The 21,278-nt window shown below is 39.8% G+C and overlaps 1 protein-coding gene across 3 annotated transcripts; it reads left to right on the forward strand.

The window, feature by feature from the left end:
• The first annotated feature begins 384 nt into the window (after positions 1-384).
• On the forward strand, positions 385-21,000 carry TTC14 (tetratricopeptide repeat domain 14). 3 transcript variants are annotated; one of them, XM_020980822.2, is made up of 12 exons: positions 390-675; positions 3,563-3,687; positions 3,811-4,010; positions 9,044-9,128; positions 9,261-9,390; positions 10,026-10,181; positions 11,179-11,250; positions 13,723-13,842; positions 13,954-14,076; positions 17,550-17,667; positions 18,704-18,813; positions 19,553-21,000. In XM_020980822.2, the coding sequence occupies exons 1-12, from the start codon at positions 524-526 to the stop codon at positions 20,460-20,462; spliced, it is 2,301 nt and encodes a 766-aa protein (XP_020836481.1). In that variant the 5' UTR covers positions 390-523; the 3' UTR covers positions 20,463-21,000. The 3 variants fall into 3 exon arrangements, 1 of the variants encoding a protein (XP_020836481.1); XR_013483376.1 differs by lacking the exon at positions 19,553-21,000 and having other exon boundaries at positions 385-675; positions 17,550-18,257; positions 18,704-18,818; XR_013483374.1 differs by lacking the exon at positions 19,553-21,000 and having other exon boundaries at positions 385-675; positions 17,550-18,257; positions 18,721-18,818.
• The last annotated feature ends 278 nt before the right edge of the window (positions 21,001-21,278 follow it).

Consider the following 21,278-nt stretch of genomic DNA (forward strand, 5'->3'; position numbering starts at 1 on the left):
TCCTTCTCTCTTCCTTTCTTTCTCCTTCCTTCCTCTCCTCCTTTCTTTCCCCTTCCTTCCTCTCCTCCTTTCTTTCCCCTTCCTTCCTCTCCTCCTTTCTTTTTCCTTCTCTCTTCCTTTCTCTCTCCTCTTTTCTCTCCCTTTCCTTCCTGTTCTCCTACTTTCTTTTTCCTTCTCTCTTCCTTCTCCCTTCGTCCCTTCTTTCCCACTCCCTCCTCCTCCCTCCTCCCCTTCCCCTGCCCCGCCTCCGCGCAGGCTTCAGAAACGAGGGAGGGCCCTCACGGGCTTCCGTTGCCCTGCGTAGGTTGTGAAGAAAGAGCTGGGGCCGCTACAGGGGGCGGGGTTCCCGCTCTCCTGGGTGGAGGCGGAGCGTCTCCTGCGCTTCCGGCTGGCTCCCGGCCACTTCCGCTGCACTCTGGCCGGCCGGCCCTGAGACGGCGGCAGGAGCAGGAGCGTAAGGAGAGGTCGGGCGGAGCCGAGGCCTGGGCCTGTGCCTGGGCCTGTGCCTGGGCCGCTCCGCGCCATGGACCGCGACTTGCTGCGGCAGTCCCTGGGCTGCCACGGGCCCTCGCTGCTGTCCCTGCTCCGCAACGAGCAGCAGGACAACCCGCACTTCCGGGGCCTCCTGGGCCCGGCCTCCGACACGGCCCGCGGGGCGCCGCCGCTGCAGGCCAGGTAATGGCGGCGCCGCGGGCGGCCGGAAGTGCCCCTCGCAAGGGGAGCTGAGCGTGTGCCCCCCGGAGGGTGTCCTGAACTTGTGCAGCCCCGGGGGGGGGGACAGCCTAAACATCCTGCACACCTAGAGGGGGGCTGAGCGTGTGTGCACCCCCGGGGGGGGCTGAACTTGTGCACCTCCGGGGGGGGAGGGAGAGCCTGAACTCCTGCACACCTAGAAGGGGGCTGAGCGTGTGCACTCCTGGAGGCGGGGAATGCCCCGAGCACGGGGGGAGGGGTCCCCTGGATATATTGGTGGGGAGAACCTGTCTTCTCTTCCCCAGTCTCCTGGAGCCCTACCTTCTCTGTATACAGGTAATCCGGGGCTGGTTCAGGAACAGCGCCCCCCCCTCCCCCGATGGACTGGGCCCGGAGTGACCTTGGGCCAGTCCTTGGCTTGGGGGCCACCACCCAAGGCAGGTTTGAGCTCGATCTAGTCTCCAGGGTCACTCCCAGTAAAGCCCGACGTCAATGGCAGCCAGTGCCACTCCTGCCACTGGACCACCTTTGTTCACCTTTACACAGGACGGACAACTCTGTGGAGAAGAGGGACCAGTTTTAAGTACATTTTTTGTTCTCCCCCGTGCTACACACAGTGCCCAGCATAGGATTGATGCTTAATAAATAAGAAAAATGTCTGTGTTTTTAAGAATTAATTCACATTAAGAATAGGTTCGAGAGACACTTCACATACATGACCTTTTCTCACTGTTGTTACCCCCCCACCCATTTTACCAGTGAGAAAACTGAGGTTCAAAGAGCTTAAATTACCTGTCCAAGGTCACAATTAGTGCCTCAGGCTGAATTAAAACCTACATCTCATCTCTTCCAAGTCCAACCCCTGTGCCATACTCTGAAATAACTCGGAGGCTTAGCTTTAGACCTGGAAAGGTCCTTGGAGATCATTTACTCTGCTACCTTTTATAGATGACATTGAATCCATGAAGTGGCAGAGTTTATCTCGGCATCCGGTCTTCTTCCTGCTGTGCCAGGCTTCCTCAGTATTACCGAAGGAGATGGAAAGGAAGGGAATAAGAATTTCTTTAGTGTCTGCTGTGCACCAGGCACTGTGCTAAGGGCGTAATGGTCTAGGGATAGGGAGTCTTTGGCCTCCCTTTGCCACCCCTGAAACCAGTATCTCATTTGAACCTCCTATGCCTCCTTCCTTCCCCACCATAAACTGCTTCAGTTATTTCCATGTTAGTGCCATCATTAAGCTACTGTTTGAAAACTCCTTTTTCCCCTTTATTTTAACCTGATCACACCTACATTCGTTATATTGATACTTCAACTATCTGTGATGTTCCCAGTGGAATCACATTCCATTGGTTAAAATGAAAATCCTTTCCATACTTTATTTGGTATTCATAAGTTGCTTTAGCCATTTGGCAAACAGATTTTTTTCTTCCAATAAACTCATACCTGTCCTGGAAAGGAACTTTTAAGACTCTCCAGAGTTTAACAGTGAGTGGCAGAACAGTTTTAACCAAAATTTTAAAAGGTTTAGCTATTCCTAAGAGTCTTGCATGGTTATTCAGCATTTATTGGCTGTTCATGTGTATGTAGCATTGTACCAGGATCCATCAGGACACAAGCACAGGGGTGCCCCAGCACATAACAATTCAGCCTTTTCTTGTCCCCTTGCTTTTATTCATAAGTACCATGCAGTGTGTGCAGCAGAACAGTCAGATGTCCAGAGAAGCAGGACCTCAAGACTTACTTCTGGGGGTTGCTGCTCTGAGCTGTCACAAGTGGTGGGGATGATCTCCCTGAGTAGGTAGCTGCTGATGAAGTATAGGAAAGGCTTGACCGTAGACAAAATGCTGTCTAAAACCCCTGATTTCAAGGAAGTTTTTGGTTTTAAAAAGTAGTTGAAAAGGTATGAATGCCGGCCTTTCTACTTGCTGCCTGTTTGACTTGGGCAGATCGGTTGACTTTTAGGAACTTGTGGAAGAGTTGGGATGAATGACTTCTAAAGCCCCTTCCAGCTCTAAATCTAACTGAGGCAACAGCATTGAGTAGAGCACTGAATTTGGAATCAAGAAATTGTTGTAATCAGGAAGACCTGAGTTCAAATCCTGCCTCAAACTCTTACTAGCTAAGTGACTCCAGACAGGTCACTTAATCTCTGTTCACCTCATTGTCCTCTTCTGTAAAACAGGAATAATAAAAGTACCTACCTCCCAGGGTTGTTGTGAGGATAAAATGAAATAATTATAAACCTTATGTGAGATAGATGTATATGTATGTATATTTCTTCCTCCTCCCCAATCTTTTCTCACCTTGGAGTTCTTAGAACACTTTCTCCCTGGATCTCATGGATGGACTATAAGACAGTGTGAGAGGCTAAAACTTGGAGTCAGAGAGCAAGCTCCTCATCTCTGAAGTCGGGATTAAAACATGTCCCGCCTGCTTCCCCAAAGCATTTTGCAAAACGTGTTTTGTGAGCATTGAAGTATTTGCAAAAATCATACAATGTTCTATTTTGTGGCCTATTTGCCTTTATTACCTTTATTATCTTTTCTACCCAATTGTGCATCTTTGCGGTCAGCAGCCATCTTTATCTCTATCAGCACAGGGCTCTACACATTGTAAACATTTAATCCATGTTACACCTTGTTTGCTATATGTTGAATGTATTAATATCTTATATAGACTTTGAGGTTTGCAAAACACTTTATGTAGATTAACTTATTAAAAACAACCCTTTAGGGTAGGTGATGTTTCTAGTCCCATTTTTACAGGAGGTTCAGAATTTGATTCCTGTCAAATGTGCTGAGGCGTTGCCGTGTGACCTTTGTCAGTGTAATCAAAGAGTTCAAGAAAGGTGATTTGTTTTCTTCTTTAGGAAAGAGAGGAGAGGTGACAACATTGAAATTCAAAAGTTCATTTCCAAAAAAGCTGATCTTCTTTTTGCTCTTTCATGGAAACAAAATGTACCCACAGTTTCTGAAATCAGTGAAGAAAATGAAGGTAATTTCTCTAGTAATATACATGTCCCACTAAGGCATACTGTTTTACCTCTTTTGGGGGGGGGGATTTTCAGGAAGCAAAACTTCTACTAATCCATTTTACTTCCTCAATTCTTGATTTTAGACTATTATGCTGTTATGCCACCTTTAGAGCAGTTCATGGATGTCCCCAGTGTCGACAGGAGAGAGCTCTTTTTCCGAGATGTTGAACGTGGAGATGTTGTAATTGGAAGAATAAGTTCCATCCGAGAATTTGGATTTTTTATGGTGTTAATCTGCTTAGGCAGTGGCATCATACGAGATATATCCCACTTAGAAATTACAGTAAGTCTCTTTTCTCATTTATTTCTTTACAGTTTAGTCTCATTTTCCCCCCAGATCTTAAAATTGAAAGCTAAATTAAGCTCAAGCAGTTATTTAGGTCACCTCATTACTACAAAATAAATGTCCAGAATTTGAAGATAAACTTGAATTACATTAATTGGAATTTTGATATTCCTTTAAACTTCTGAGTCATCTGAATGCATGATTTGTATCTTTGTCATGTATTCCTGCATTAGGATCCACAGTATACTGACAGACATCTTATGTTAAGTAAATATTAATTGGTTGCATACATAAATAATTAGCTGTCACTTAATAGTACTGTGTATAGTAGAGCCACTTGATAAAAATTTATTGAATGAAAAGAAACTAAAGTACTTTTATCACAAGTATTATATGTGAGAAGATGCCCTTACCATGTTGCTGTTTTTGTTTTGTTTTTTGTTTTCTAATTTTTTTTAACAAATTTTTTGTTCTAATCATCAAATTTGTGTCTTTTGTATATCTCTTTGAGGAGGTGAGGAGGCATGGTTTGGCATTTTAAAATGTAGTCAAATATCGGCAATAACTGATAAGGTGAACTGCTTCTATTTTAGGCCTACTTAGCTCTAGGTACCCTAGTTTGTTAAAGATTTACTTATGGCACTAAGTGAATGTTCTTCCTAGTGTATTGTATATTTTAGGAAAATGTTGGGAGTGTCACTGGTGAGACACTATACATATGCTCTTTTGTTTTTAAAAACGTAGCTTAAAATTCTTTTGATAGTCATTGACATGAATGTTTCAATGAATGCACGTTGGATTTGTCTACAAGAAGCCTTGCCAAGACAGTGTTTCTTTTTAATGATGTAAGAGATTCTCTGAGAAGTGTACTTAGGATAAAAATGTCAAAAACTAGTTTAAGTTTGTCCTTTGACTCTGAAAGAAAGTAATGTAGAATTTCACACTTGTGTTACAGTGGTGTTGTCTTTTGTGATGATACTAAGACATTTGTACAATCTCTCTTTTTCTTGGTGGCCAGTTTGGTGTCTCATAGATACATGTTCAAAATACTATAGCTCAAACTATGGTAACTATCATCCAGCATTTTGCAACCCAAATTAAATTGTGGGACCAGTAAGATAACTACATTCTTCACCTTGAACTCCTCTTTTTTAGCCTCGGTAGAGCAGCTTGCTGGGCATAGAGATTGGGTGCCTGAAGGTAGTAGAACAGGATACAAGGGAAAAGAAGTCAGGTTTTTTCATACAGAAGTTATAAGAAGCAATAATTTTTGGTAGTAAAAGTTTAGAGACTCATGAAATATATGTAAAACACTTTGAAACCTAAAGTGCTATGTTATTGTCAGTTATTAATTTGGGGACCAGTTAAAACATATACCGTAGACCAGTGCTTAAGGAACAGTGAGGCGATTGACCATATACTTCAGGTTGAAGTCAATCCCTCTCTAGCCTCTTCTTCCAACTGAAGAAGTTTTAAATGCCATTAGGCTTCTCTCATGTGGCAAAGTACTGACTGCTGATTGTATTCCAGCTTAGATTTATAAGGCAGGGGGACCATTGCACATACAAAAGTTGACTGAAATCTCCCAGGTTATATGGCAAGAGTAGGTTATCCCCCAGGAGTTCAAGGATGCCTTCATTGTCCATCTTTATAAAGGAAAAGGAAATGGGCAGTCCTGCGACCATCAGAGGGTGGTCTCTTAGTCATTACTGGCAGGATTCTTGCCAGAGTCATCCTTAATAGGTTGATCTTTCACCTGGAAGATGGTCATCTACCCAAGAGCCAGTGTAGCTTCAGAAAGGGCCAAGAAACAGTTGATAATGGTTTTTGCTGCCCGACAACTCCAGAAGAAATGCCACGAACAAAAAGAGAGGTCTGCACAATGTTTGTTGATTTGACCAAAGCCTTTGATACTGTCAGTCATGAGGGTTTGTGGAAGATTGTGGCCAAATTTGGTTGTCAGGAGAAGTTCATCAGTGTTGTATGCCAATTCCACAACAACATGCTTGCACAAGTTCTGGATGATCAGTGGTGCTCTTGAGCTTTCCCAGTCACCAGTGGAGTGTGGCATGGCTGTGTGCTTACTCCCATGCTTTTTAGCATGATGTTTTCAACAATGTTGTCAGACACTTTCAACAAAGACGAAAATAGCATCAAGGTCACCTACTGCACTGACAGTAAATTATTTAACTTGAAAAGGCTACAAGCCAAGACTAAAGTGGAGGGAAAGTTGGTATGTGTCTTTTTGTTCGCCCGTGATTATACACTCAATGCAGCCTCTCAGGCAGAGATGCAATAAAGTATGGATCAGTTCTCTGTTGCTTGTGCTGCTGTTAGCCTTATAACACCAAGAAAACAGAGGTTCTCCACCAGCCAGCACCACACCATCCCTACGTGGAACCATCAGTTACAGCAAATGGAGAAATATTGAATACTATTCACTTACCTTGGCAATATACTTTTGAGGGATGTATGTACGTGTAGATGGTGAGATTCACACACACATTGCCAAAACTAGCTCATTGTTTGGGAAACTCCAAAAGAAAGTGTGGGAGATAAATATTAGACTGCCCACCACGCTGAAGATCTGCAGAGCCATTGTGATGACTTCACTGTTGTGAAACTTGGACGGCATGCCACTGCCATGCCAGGAAACTGAATTGCTTCCATTTGAGTTGTCTTAGGAATATTCTAAAGATCGCTTGGCAAAATAAGGTACTGGACCCAGAGGTCCTTTGTCAAGCTGAACTGCCAAGCAGAGAGCGTAACTCTGGTGGGTTGGCCACCTTGTTCAAGCGCCAAATGTACATTTGCCTAAAAGACTATTTTACAGAGAACTCACACAAGGCAAGCGTTCACCTGGAGGTCAGAAGAAGTGATACAAGGATACTGTCAAGTTTTCTCTGAAGAACTTCTGAGTTAATTGTGAGACATGGGAGACACTGGTACAAGACCTTTCAGCATGGTGTACCTGCGTCAAAGAAGGCTCTGTGCTCTGTGAACAAAGAAGAATCACAGTACCTCAAAACATTTAGCTACACAAATTGAGAGATGATTCCATTCCAGATGTTCATATGGACTATTTGTGCCTGACATATGGTAGAGCCTTCTGAGCTTGCATTATACTGATCATCTGCATTTGGAGATGCTGTACCTTGACCCCAACAAAGTGGTATCGTTTTGGTCCTCTGAGATTGAAGGACAACAACCAACCTTCTGTTGATTCCCATAAACATTTTGTTTCTGCTTTCAGATCTTTGGATATGCCATTAACCCCAACGTAGAATGCTCCCTTACCTCTTCTCTGCTATTCCACATTCTGAATTCACTTTAAGACATGACGTTCCTTCAGATATTTAAAGAGAGCCATCTTGTCATCTTCCAAGTTATATCGGCTCCATTGCTAAAAAAGATTAATAATTTCTACAGCCTGTCCTCATATAACATGGTTTCTGGACCCATCAACCTCCTGTAGTTTGTTACTTTCTCTCTCAAAACACTGAATTGAACCCAGCAGCAGGTATTATCTCACCAGAGTAGAGAATCTAACCCTAACCTCTCTTTAGTTGTACACTCTTTTCCTTCTGTTAATACAGCCAGTGATCACATTAGCTTTTTTGGCACTATTGAAGTCATTGAAACTGCTGAATCTGACAAGAATTGCTGTTAGCCAAGTTTCCCCTATTTTGAATTTGGGGAGTTAATTTTGATCTAAATATAAAACTTTACCTTTTTAATTTCATTTCACTATTTCATCTCACTTTTGACCTCTCCAGAATGCTCGAATCTTGAGTCTACTATCCATTGCATTTGCAGATCAGAAAATATGCCATCTCTCTTATACCTCTCTTGACAGAAGTTGACCAGGATAGATCCTTACAAGCCATCTCACCATAAATTTTCCTCCAAGTTCAACATAAGTCAATATTCTTTGAGTGAAGTTCATCTAACTATAGATCTACTTAACTATACTGTCTTCTACCCTACATTTCTCCATCCTGTACACTGAAATATTGAAGGACTTTGTCAGACACTTTGCTGAAATTTAGATTCTATGTCTGTGGTGTTTTCTTGATCTACCACTCATTTGTGGTAGAAATGACTGTAGTTTGCTATGGCTTTAGCCCTAGTAATCATTATTTAAGTACTCACAATTTTACCATTTAGGGCATTCCAAGTTAGGTGACCTGCATGGCAAAAAGGTTTTTTGTCAGGAACGAGTGTGGGTAATATCAGATGGTCATGAGTTGGCTAACCTTGCTGGAGCATAGAAGGCTGTAATGGACTATAAGAATAAGGTGGAGAGATTAAAGTAACACTGGATTACAGAGAGCCTTGAATGTTAAGAATTGGTCCTGTAGACAGTGTGGAGGTTATCTAATGTGAGGTGATATTGTAGCAAAATTGATTCTATGCCTATGATTAGTATTATTAGCGAGCAAGAAATACAAGAGAGACCAGTTAGTTATAGGAGGCTATTCTGATAAACTAGGCCTGTATTAAGGAGGACTTGAGACTCTAGGGCTTTAGCATTTTAAATGAAAAGGAAGGGACACATGTTAGTAGATCAGCAGGACTCAGGGTAAAATGTCCTATTAGAAGATGGGTGGCAAGAGGGACAAGAAAAGCTGAAGGCATTCCCAGGTTGGATTGGCCTGAACTTTGGGGAGTTGACATTTCATTTTTGTTTGTTGTCTCATATTTTTAATGGTTCTCTCTTAATTTTAATTGCTATAAAGAATTGTTTTGTTTCATTACTTCATGATTATAAATACTTTACCACCCTAACTAAATGGAAAACTTGTTTTATGTGAGATTTTAATTCTCAAAATGGGCCAGCTAATGTGTTATGTTTACCCTCCACTACACAGAAATTTGAATTTAATAATTAAGCTCGTTATTTTAAAATTAGAATTGTTTACTTCTTAAGTGCTTATTATTAACTTTTGGCATAAGCAACTGGCTAGAAAAATAACATTTATCTTTCAAATGACCAAATTTTGTCCAATTTTTTGTATCATCTACTGTAGGCTCTTTGTCCATTAAGAGATGTGCCTTCTCACAGTAACCATGGTGATCTTTTGTCTTATTATCAAAGTGGTGACCTCATACGAGGTAATCATTTTTATTTAGTAGAAATGAAAGAATAACATTTTTTTAGCAAATTTATGAAAAAATACATTTCTGCCTATTTTTCATAGATGCTATTTTCTAATATTTTCAGCTCGTGTTTTTCATATTTTTTAGCTGGAATTAAAGATATTGACCGCTACCATGAGAAGCTTGTAGTGTCTTTGTACAGCTCTTCTCTTCCATCTCACCTCTCTGATATGAAATTAGGTGTAATTAGCTCTGAGGATCTCCCTTTACACTACAGGTAACATAATCTCACTTCACTACAGATAATTCATCATCGTTTCAGTTTGTAATATATTACCATTAATTAGTAGTTTTATTGATTAATATTAACACAGTTCCTCAGAAAAAATCTGTCCAACGTTGTGATATTTCATTTCTAAAAAACTAAAAACTTCTTTTCATTCCATGTCAAAGGAAATGAATACCACTTTTGTACCTCCACAGGTGTATATGTGTATATAGCAAGAAACCTTTTTAAACTTTAGGCCTTGTATTTTGGGTGATAGGGAGAATGCTGAGTCTTCCTACAAACAGTAACTGTTGAATTATGAGGTTATAGAATGTTTTATATTATCTCATTTTATCCACATGGCAAGCATATTGAATGTAAGTGCTATCATTCTTTCCTTATAAATATGGAAACGGAGGCCCAGAGAGGGTAAGCCACATGCCCCAGGTCACATAGCTGTGAACATCAAAGACAAGATTGGAACTTGGGTCTTGACACTCAACTCCAGGGCTTTCTGCACTATTTTGTACTGTTTCTTTATATTAAAAAGAAAACTACGCTAAGCCTAGGAGATGCATACTAAAGTTTGAGAAATAAGTGCTATTTTAAACTCATATGTTTGTCCTTGTTTTGTTGTCTTTAAGGAGGAGTGTTGAATTAAATAGTAATTCTTTAGAGTCCTATGAAAATGTCATGCAGCATTCCATGGGATTTATGAATCCAGGAGTAGTTGAATTTCTTCTAGGAAAACTAGGAATAAGTGAATCCAATCCACCATCCTTAATGAGAGGCCTTCAGAGGTATCACAGTAACTACATATTCTTTTGGAGGGTGGGAAAAGGGAGGAAAAGTGGGACTGTGTGATATATCATGGATTTAGGGGATACTTGCATGTCACAGGGTCTTCAACCAAAACAGGCTTGGAGGAAAATAAATGGCCTTAGAAAAGGGCACCTAGACAGGTACTTGGTCAGTTGGCACAAGAGGAAGAAGGGGTAAGAGGAACATCTGTATAGATGAGAGATGAGCTTAATACTACTTTTACTGCAGTTTCTTCTTTCCCTGATGTTTTCTGCTACTCTAAGGCAGGCAGCAGCGACAGTTCCCATAGGGAGGAGTTGGGATCATTCCTTATTCAGATCCAGGCTATCCTTACTTTTGCCATGGAGAGACACTCCAGGTAGGAAGGGAATCTTCAGCCCAGTGGGAGAAACTAGAGTTTAACCAGGAGATTTTAAAGGGTCTGTAAAACAGAAGCAATACAACTAGAGGGGCTTAGTCGCTCTGCATAATTAATTCCACAACAATGCAGGGATAATGCAAAATGGCCAGTGAGGACATGTGACACCTTACTGTGCATGGTGTTTAGCCTAGCCTAGCATGCAGTCATCATAGCTGAATTCAAACCCAGTGATTCCCTTTTCTTTGGGGATGTTTTAAGGGCATGAATTCATCAACAAGTTTTTATTAAGCTCCTATTATGTGCCTGGCACTGTGCTTGGCATTAGGAATGCTAAGAAGACAAAAACAAAATATTTCCTGTTACATACTGTCCTGCATCAGTATATGAAAGAAAAGCTATGAAGGGGATAGATGTCTTTGGATATGTGGTAGTATTGGTAACATGATAATTTTTACATAATCAATGATGGGTTAGCAGTGACAATTATAGTTTTCCAGCCCTATTTTCAGTATTGGCAACACCAAACATGAGTGCTTGCAAAGACTAAGGTACAAACTTTATGCAGATGTACAATGTATAAAGTTCTAATTGTGCATTTTTTTTCTGCTTTATAGAACAAATTTCTCTGAAGAAGATTTTGCTTTTACATTAAGGAAAAAACAGTCTGCTTCCTGGGCTTTAAAATGGTATGACAATTTTTGACTTTTCTCAAAAGCATCATAAAGAATGGCTAAAGTTTATAGATGGCAAGCATTTTTCTAATAGTATTGAAATCTGTTTGCCAATTCTGGGCCGTAAAATCTTTAGCTGGTATTTCTTTTTAGATGGAACCCAAGGGTAAGGAATGTTAAAAATCAAAGAAATTAACCATAAGTTAATGTTTCACAACAAAAGTTGTCACACCTTTCCCTAGACTGGTTGACAACTTAGACATTTCTCACAAAAACGATATTTGAGGATATTTTCTTCTGGAAGCAATTTTAATTTTGGGGAGATTTTGTAAATAATTATTGAAAGATATGACGTGTGAGGGCAGGGAATATATGGTGTTATAGTTTCAGTATAGAATAAGTGTTTGTTTCCTCCTTTTAATCTGGTTGTATCCAGACTTAGTTCCTAACTCTCCACCAGAGTTTGATTATTTTTTCCATTGTATTGATCTAAATTTTTTTTCCTTCGTTTTCCTTTTTTTTATTTGATATTTTTCCCCAACTGCATGTAAAAACAGTTTTTAACATTCATTTTTAAAATTTTTTGTGTTCCAAATTCTCTTCCTCCCTGCCCCTCCTCATTGATAAGGCAAGCATTTTGATATAGGTAATGTATGTGCAGTCATGCAAAACGTATTTCCACATTATGTTGTGAAATAAAAGACCCCCCCAAAAAAAGAATCAATAAAAATCAAGTAAAGAAAAAGTATGCTTTGATCTGCATTCAGACTCTATCAGTTTTTTCTGTAGAGATGGATTGCATTTTTCAGAATTGTCTTAGATCACTGTATTGCTGAGAACAGCTAAATCATTCACAGTTGATCATCATACAGTATTGCTGTTACTGTATACAGTGTTCTTCTGGTTCGGCTCATTTCACCTGGCATCAGTCCCTGTAAGTCTCTCCTGGTTTTTCTGAGAGCTCCTGCTCCTCTTCTCTTATAGCACAATAGTATTCCATCAGGATCGTGTACCACAACTTGTTCAGCCATTCCCCAGTTGATGGGCATCCCCTCAATTTCAGATTCTTTGCCAGCACTGAAAGAACTGCTATGAATTAATAAATTACTTTTGTACATGTAGGCCCTTTCCCTTTTTTATCTCTTTGGGTTTTTTGTTTTGTTTTGTTTTGTTTGGACATAGACCTAGGAACAGTATTGCTCGGTCAAAGGGTATGTTATACATGGTTTTATAGCCCTTTGAGCATAGTTCCACATTGCTGTATAGAATGGTTGAATCAGTATATAATTTCAGCAACAGAACATTAGTGTCAATTTTCCCATATCCCTTCCTATATTTATCATTTTCCTTTTTCATCATATTAGCCGATCTGATAGGTGTGAAGTAGTAGCTCAGAATTGTTTTAATTTGTATTTTGCTAATCAGTAATGATTTAAAGCATTTTAAATATGACTATAGATAGCTTTGATTACTTCATCTGAAAACTGCCTGTTCCTATCCTTTGACCATTTATCAATTGAAGAATGGCTCTTATTTCTATAAATTTGACTCAGTTCTTTATATATTTGAGAAATGAGGTCTTTATCAGAGCAACTTGCTGTAAAATTTTTTTCAAATTTATGATAGCTATTTCCCACCATCCTATTTCCCCACTCTCTCCCCCTTCACCCTGTGCATTCTCAAGTTCTGTGTGATGCCACATTCTACATAGGTAGTACTGCTGACTCACCTCTAATAGGTTATATATTTGAGGATAGTTTTATCAGCATGTGAGAAGAGGGAGAATAAATTTGATCTAGCTACATTTGCCTTGGTCTGCCTTGTGACTAGTGGCATACTTTGGCAAACTTTGAATTTGCCACTCTGGAAGTTAGTTTGATCCATCAAACCCATGACAATAGGTTTGGTGTTAACCATGCTCTGACACAGGTTGGCAAACTCTGCCCCATCTGGCCCTGCCACCTGTTTTTGTATAATTAACAAGATTAGAATGATTTTTACGTTTTTAAGCCATACACAAACAGGCAATTGTGATTTGCTAACCCCTGCTCTAACCGACAAAGTTCATGAGAAAGGGCAGTCACTGTATTTACTCTTTACTGGTGCACTTGTATTCAAGCCCTGGATACTCTGTCAGCAGAGCTTAACCTCTGATGACCCTGCCAAACTGCAGAGGCTTCAGATCAGGGCCAAGTAATTAAATTGTGGGTCACTTGTCCAAGTTCAGACAAGGATCATCAGGTTGTACACTGGCTGATGAGTAAGTGTTTGGACATAGCGCCTCATCATAGCCATCTCCTAAATGTTGGAGGCATTGCAGTCTGAGTGAAAAGAGGCCAACCAGCTATACCAGTGAGTCTCTGGAAGTGCTAAAAATAAATTTGTTTTTATAACATGCATTTTTTTTTATTTAGGAAGTTATTACTATTGTATAAGTTTGGTTTTCTAGTAGTATGTTATGGAAAATGTGGCTTATCTTTTTTCTAGTGTGAAGATTGGAGTTGATTATTTTAAAGTTGGCCGCCACGTGGATGCTATGAATGAATACAACAAGGCTCTGGAAATAGATAAACAGAATGTGGAAGCTTTGGTAGCTCGTGGAGCATTGTAAGTGACCTTTCTGTGGACTGTGGCTTTTAGGAAATAGTACAGCACGAATGGCATTCTGTTTGTAGTACATGAAATACTCAGTGTATTTTTGTATATTTGCATCTCTAGGTATGCAACAAAAGGAAGTTTAAACAAAGCCATTGAAGATTTTGAAGTGGCGTTGGAAACCTGTCCAACCCACAGAAATGCAAGGAAGTACCTCTGCCAGACCCTTGTAGAAAGAGGTGGCCAGTAAGTGTCGCATCCTATTTCTATATACAGTTACAGATCAAAGATAGACCCTTTACAGTGAAGCCTTAATAACCAGAATGGTTAGAGAATAGCATTCCAGTAAGCTTAGAGTTGGCCAACAAATCCTTTTAGTCTTCAGCTTTTTGGAAATATTTCTAAAACTTTTAGAAGCCACTTTCTAGCCATAAAGAGAACAGTATACTGAACATAATTGAATGTTTATTTGATAATATGGTTCCTCAGGGTTATCATTCTGAACATCATTCTTCATTGTACAGTGCATATTTAGAAGATGTTGGGCTGTGTACTCCAAAAGTTGGGCTTTTAGTTCAGTTTTTAAAAAAATCTTATCCCTGATAAAACCCTGGGTTCTAGGACTATCTCTGGCCCATACTGGCCATTTCACCCTGGGCAAGTCATTTAACTTCTTAAGACTCTGGACTGTACGTTGCAATAAAAGTGCTAACCAGCAGTGCTGGAGTGAGTGTTCTCAATATCAGTAAAATCGCTGGTCCAGTCCGTATATCCTATCAAAATACAAATAGAAGTAGTTCCGTTTTTATCTTTTTGATGATCAAAGATACCCTTGACAAACCTCTCATGCTCGTGGTAGAGAAAATATATAAAGATAGAGGGTTTGGAATTGGAGGTCCCTAATGGGCAGCTAGGTGGCGCAGTGGATGCAGTGCTGGGCCTGGAGTCAGCAGGACTTCTGGGTTTAAATCCGGCCTCAAACACTTACTAGCTGTGTGACTCTGGGCAAGTCACTTAACCCTGTTTGCCCTAGTTCCTCATCTGTAAAATGATCTGGAGAAGGAAATGGCAAACCACTCCAGTATCTTTGCCAAGAAAACCCAAATGGGGTCACAAAGAGTTGGACACAACTGAAAAATCACTGAACAACAATAGTTATATGGTTTGGAACTGGAGCTACCTAATGGAGTATCCTAGGGATCTGTACCTTTTTTGGCCCCCATCCTCTGGTCCTATCATTGTTCTTCCTTTGCCAAACCCTAGTCCAGCATTAGTTCCATCAATCTACCTCCTCCAATCCTGTTGACAGGCTGCTGAATGGAGCTGGAGGAAGTCATTCAACCATCTAGACTAGGGACATTATAAATCCATGTTACCCAATCTAACTATCCAACCTCACTGTGGCAAGGCAGTCTTTTATCCCTTATTAATAGATTTCCTTGTCTATTTCCAAAGAAGCTATTCTAAATCTTCTCTCCTAAAGCCTCCTATATCTCCCCCTCTCAACCTCACAAAGAAGAATCCTTCCTTTTTCTTGAGAAAATTGAGGACATTCAGGATGAGTTCCCTCATTCATTTCCCCTTCATTTCAGAACCCCTTGACATCATATTTCACTCTCTTCTTTCCTCCAATCTCTGACAATGAAATGGCTTTTGTCCTTGCCAAAATTAATTCCTCTATATCCCTGCAGCAGATTGTCCCATCTCTCTCTAATCTTCCATTTCTCTCCATCTACTGGTTCCTTCACTATTATCTTCAAACATGCCCAAGTCTCCCCTATCCTTAAAAAACCTTTGCCAGACCCTACCATCCCATCAGGCTATCATGCTTTCTCAGCTAAACTGGTAGAAAAAGCTTCCAGGCAGCAAACATGTGCCAGGTACTGTGCTGATTGCTGGGGATAGAAAGAGGGCGAAAAGCAGTACCTGCTCTCAAAAAGCTCCCAGTCTGATGGGGGAGGCAGCATGAAAACAACTCTATACAAACAAGCTAAATACCGGGTAGGTTGGGGATCGTCCACAGAAGGGAGGTACCATCATCACATCATTTCCTCCTCTCCTTAATACTTGGCACTCTGGCTTCCGGTACCACTCCACTGAACCTGCCCTCAGGAGTTACCAGCGCTGTCTTTAATTGCCAATCTCAGTGATCTTTTTTCAGTCTTCATCTTTCCTGACCTACCTGATGCATTAGACAGTGTTGACCTTCCTCTCTTCTTTGACACTCCTCTTTCTGTTTTGTTTTCTGTGACACCACTTTCTTCTGGTTCTCCTAATTGTCCCAGCTGCTCCTTTTCAGGCTCCTTGGCCTGTCCGTTATCTTTATCTTGCCTCTTAACTGTGAGTTTGCTCCAAGACTGTCCCCCATTCTGTCTCTACACTATGCAGATAACTCCTAGATCTACCTCCAGGCCCAGTTTCTTTCCTTAGCTTCATATGTCACCACCTGCCTGTTAAACCTTTCAACCTGTGTCCCTGACACATCTCAAGTTCACCACGTCCACCACGTCATAATCTTTCAACCAAAACCCAGCCCTCTTCTAAACTTGCCTGTTTCTGTAAAAGACCCTACTGTTCTTTCAGTCTCCCAGGTTCATAACCTCCATATCGTCCTTGAGACTAATTTTCACGTACTCCAATATATCCTTTCAGTTGCCAAATCTTTCCATTCCTATCTTCACATCTCACCTTTCAATTAATATGGCCACTGTCTTAAAGCTGTCACTGCCTCTGGCTCCGACTGTTGCAGTGGCCTCCTAACTGGTCTCCCTATCTCAAGTTTCTCACTGCTAGTCTGTTCTGTACATGCTCATAAAGTGATTTTTTTCCCCCTTAAGTGTGGATCTAACCATGTTACTTCCCTTTTCATTTTTGTTTGTTTGGTTGGTTTTTTGCTAAGCAATGGGGTTAAGTGACTTGCCCAGGGTCACACAGCTAGTAAGTGTTAAGTGTCAAGTGTCTGAAGCTGGATTTGAACTCAGGTCCTCCTAACTCCAAGGCCAGAGCTCTGTCCACTGCACCACGTAGCTTACGCTGTTACTTCTCTTTACAACCAGCTCCTCTGTTTTAAAGCCCTTTACAATCTTTGCCCAACCTATCTTCAGCCTCCTTTTATCTTCCTCCCCTTCCCACCCTCTGTATTAGAGTCAAACTGACCTCATTGTTCCTCACACACATCACTCTATATCCCATCTCTGGGCTTTGTGCTGGTCAGGGCCTGTGCCTGGAATATGCTCTTTCATCTATTAAAAGGCAGCTCAGGTACCACTTTATACATGAAGAGTTTCTTAAACACACCCACTGCTAATAGCTTCCTTTCCTAACTACCTTCCTGAGTGCTGAGTGTCGTGTTGGGGAGGGGCACCTTCTTAATTTCATACCAGATCCTAGCATCACTGGAGCTTCAAAAGATTTCTGTCACCATATCGGCTGAACCCCTGATTCCACAGGGGTTACATTATTCAAGTATGCCAATACTCTCCATTTTGTATCATAAGCATGGGATGAATTATTGTCAGAGTATAATTAATTTTAGTTATGCCTCCCCCCCCCAAAAAAAAAGCAACGATTTTTAGGGTCTGTTTTTCCTTACCTTCTCCCCTTCTAAATACTAAGCAAGAGTTTGCCCCACAACAGACTTCTGGCATAAAAACATCTAACTTCCATGTGTCTCTTGGTAGAGGAAACTGTCCCCTTTTACAAACCTTTTTTAAACTTAGGCTAGAAGAAGAAGAAAAACTATTAAATGCTGAAAGTTACTACAAGAAAGCTTTGGCTCTGGATGAGACTTTTAAAGAAGCAGAGGACGCATTATCAAAGCTTCACAGGCATATGCAGGTGATTCTTTATTTTCCCTTAAACAATTACTGACAGTAATCAACTTAGAACCAAAATTTTGATTAAACTTCCTTCTGAATTTAGAAAATGAGACCATTCCCAAAACTGTTGCTTCTTTCTCACAGATGTTATTGTTTTAGGCTCTGTCCCTTTTTGTAGTATGAAGCTAAGTTGATGTTGACTCGTGCTTACCTAATTTTCAGTGTTAAGAAGCAGAAAGTATTTTAAATATGCACTCACAAGTTGAGAATTCAGATTACCCAAATGTACTATGGAGTTTTGAAGACTACTAGTAGCATGTTTACAAAATAGGTTGATAAACAGCCAAACCCTTCCTTTACCAGTGGTGCTGTTATTTTGGTTATTTTAATGATTCTAAAATACTTGTAAATCACAAATGTAAATAAGTAGTTGAGACTGCATTTTCCTGTAATACTGATGATGATGTTTTCTCATATGCATTTTCTTCTGAATTGGACCGTTGCTGCTGTGTCTGTGACATCTGGTGCTGCTCATCCCCAACCACAAACTGGAAAATGATTTCTTATGTAAATCATGCATCCAACTGGGCTGCGATATTTTTTTAAATGGTTTGTATCCAAACATGGCAAATCCACCTTAAATACATTTTTATTGGAATCCCTTTTTTTGGATTATTTGTAAAAAATGCATGTGACTCAATTTAATCCACCTTTTTTTCTTTTTTGATCGGTTTTCTTGTCTTTTCTCTTCTATTCTATTTGGCCTTCCTGTTTCACTGCCCTGGGTCATGGGTACCAATGCAATGGTTTCCCTTTTTTAATGGAATACCAACTGCAATATGGCCTTCAATCCTCTACTGGTCATCCTGATGATTAATGCCAAATACCTCTGTGATAAATTTTTCGTGTTTAAAAACCCACTTATTTGATGTTGGAAATATGGTGATGTTGGTATGTTATTTTTGGTAATGGGGGGCTGATCTTATGAAACACTGGGGCTCATATATTCTGCTATGTTTAATGTGTGGTTTTTTTTGATATCTGGGTTCTAAAAGAAATCTTTGGAATTAAGAGAAAAACAAGCTGAAAAAGAAGAAAAGCAGAAATCAAAGAAAATAGAAACAAGTGCAGAAAAATTGCGTAAGCTCTTAAAAGAGGAAAAAAGGTAAACCCATAACACTCCATTTATTTCAATTAGTGTCTACTGAGTTGAGTTCAAACACCATATAGCAATAAAGTAAGTAAATACATGCTACCCTTAGTAACTAAGAGGAGTTACTTGCATTTTTGCTGATTTCAGGAATACGTAGTATAATTCATTGCCTCCCCTAGAGTATGGTTACATAAGCCATACCCAAAGGGTATCATAAATACTAAACACTCGGTTGTCCATTAGGACACCTATCTCTTTTACTAAGCTAAATTATAAATTAAAATCTTAAATTGCTTGATTATTAGGTATATGTTTATATATAGTGGGCTTACTACATGTAAGGAGCATGTTTAAAACTCCTCTAATTTGCACTGAGATGGAGTCATTTTAGCACACTTTCTTTTTAATTTTTTTGGGGTGGGGGAGGAGTAATAAAGTTTTAAGATTAAGCTAAGTACACTCTTATTTTTTGGTTTCAGAGTAGAATGCAGAACTGAAAAGTATTTGCAGAATTGAAGTGGAAGGGTCCAATTATTTTAACCATATGTTTATTTTAGGCAAAAAAAAATTCTAGCCTTGTTATTTCCCAGATAAATCTCTAGGTGCCCTGACAGTGTGAAATGTGAAGGGTGGATGAACAATTATTTTGGCTTTTGTGCATCTCCTTGAAAAGGGACAGTTTTATGCCAGAAGTTGAGAAGTGGGTTCTCTGAGCAATAATGGGGCTTCATAAATTACCTACATTTTTTAGGTTAAAGAAGAAAAGAAAAAGATCTACTTCCTCCTCTTCAAGTATTTCTTCAGCTGACCAAGTGGTTTCTTCTTCATCATCGTCTTCCTCTTCTGGTCACAAAAAGCATAAGAAAAGGAAGAGGAACCGTTCAGAGTCCTCTCGAAATTCCAAAAGGCATTCCTCCAAGGCTTCTTCACATCTTCCAGATCAGAATAGGAAAGAGGAGAGCTACCCACTTCCAGCCAATACCTCAGCATCCTTTCTCAACCAAAAACAAGAGATGGAAAAACTGCTAGAAAATCAGGGTAGAATAAAAGAAAGAGAAAGAGGTAACACTCAGTCATCATCTTCAGCTGAAATTCCGGATAATTTTGGAGGTAGGTCTGAAGATTCAAGGGATTTTTATAATAGCTCTAGAACTCAGGCAAGTAGTAGCAAAACTGAAAAGCCATGTAAACCAGACAGATACTATTCCAGTAGACGAGATTTCTCTGGTTCCTTCAATAGAAATTCAGATGAAAAAACAAAAAATTTTAATAGAAAATTTGAAAAGGGAGCAGAGGGAAGAAAAGAACATTATAGAAAGTGGGAGCCAGGCTCAATGAGATATTCTACTTCTCCAGCAGGATTGGACTGTTCATGGAAGTCCGTTGAAAAAAGCAAAAAATATGCAAATACTGGATTACATGATTTTAGTAGAAATGATGAAGAGCAAAGATCACAATTAAACACAAATCAAAAGAAAGAATCTGAAAATAGGGAAGAAAATTATGGGGATGAGATAGCAGAGGATATTGAAGAAGATGCATTAAATGGTAAAGAGCGAGCAGAAAGCAGTGTTAAGAAAAATCTTCCTCAAAATTTGCTCACTATATTTAATCAGATTGCTGAATTTGAAAAAGAAAAAGGAAATAAGCAGAAAAACTGAGTAGGTGCCAAAGAAATAGTCTCATGTCCCTTAAGCCATGAAGGTGTTTTTATCTCCACTGTCCTTTATGCAGACTTTCAGAGAACGCACACACACTGGCATTGTTCTGTTTAAACTGTACTGACTTCTCTGTAGCTCCCTCTTCCTAGCCGGGTTATTGATCATAAGCAGGATTTTCCTCTGTAATAGACATACAGACATCATTTCTTAGAAAAGAACAAGGTGATTTAGTTAAATTTGTTTACTTGAAGATGTTCCCGTATGATGAGAATTGATCTTTTTGTATGACGTTTTACCATATTTCTTTGCTAACCTCCTAACAGAAGTAGCCTTTTGGTTAGGTTGAGAGAAAATTAGATTTGCACTTTAAAGATTCAGGCCAAGCTTGCTAAAAACTGATGATTCCATTGTCATTTTTCTATTGTTAAATGAACTGAGCCTTGGGCTTCTGAAAGGGTTTCCAGAATGGAACGTCCTGGATGTGCCGTTCTGTATCTGTAAAGAGTTGTTTTAAATATTAAATTTTATTAAAAACTCAGATAGCTTCATTTGTATTGGCAGGGTATTGGTCTCATTTCTCTCTCCATTTGAGTACTCCTGTTGGAAAAAAGATTTCTTAGGAGCACCTTTATGAACAGAAAGGCTTGTGACACGTGCCACACCAGACTGTGATTCTAGTTACTTTTTATCATCATACAGTTTCAGGGTTCCTTGGTAGTTTGGTTTTTTCTATTTTTTTTTTTACCTAAAGCCTGTTACTCAGCTTGATCCATTTGCTAGCCAGACTTGGCTCTGGGTGACTCTCGTCTCTTTACT

This window comes from Phascolarctos cinereus, unplaced genomic scaffold, assembly GCF_003287225.1.
Source record: "Phascolarctos cinereus isolate Bilbo 61053 unplaced genomic scaffold, phaCin_HiC Scaffold_7;HRSCAF=346, whole genome shotgun sequence".
Classification (NCBI taxonomy): domain Eukaryota; kingdom Metazoa; phylum Chordata; class Mammalia; order Diprotodontia; family Phascolarctidae; genus Phascolarctos; species Phascolarctos cinereus.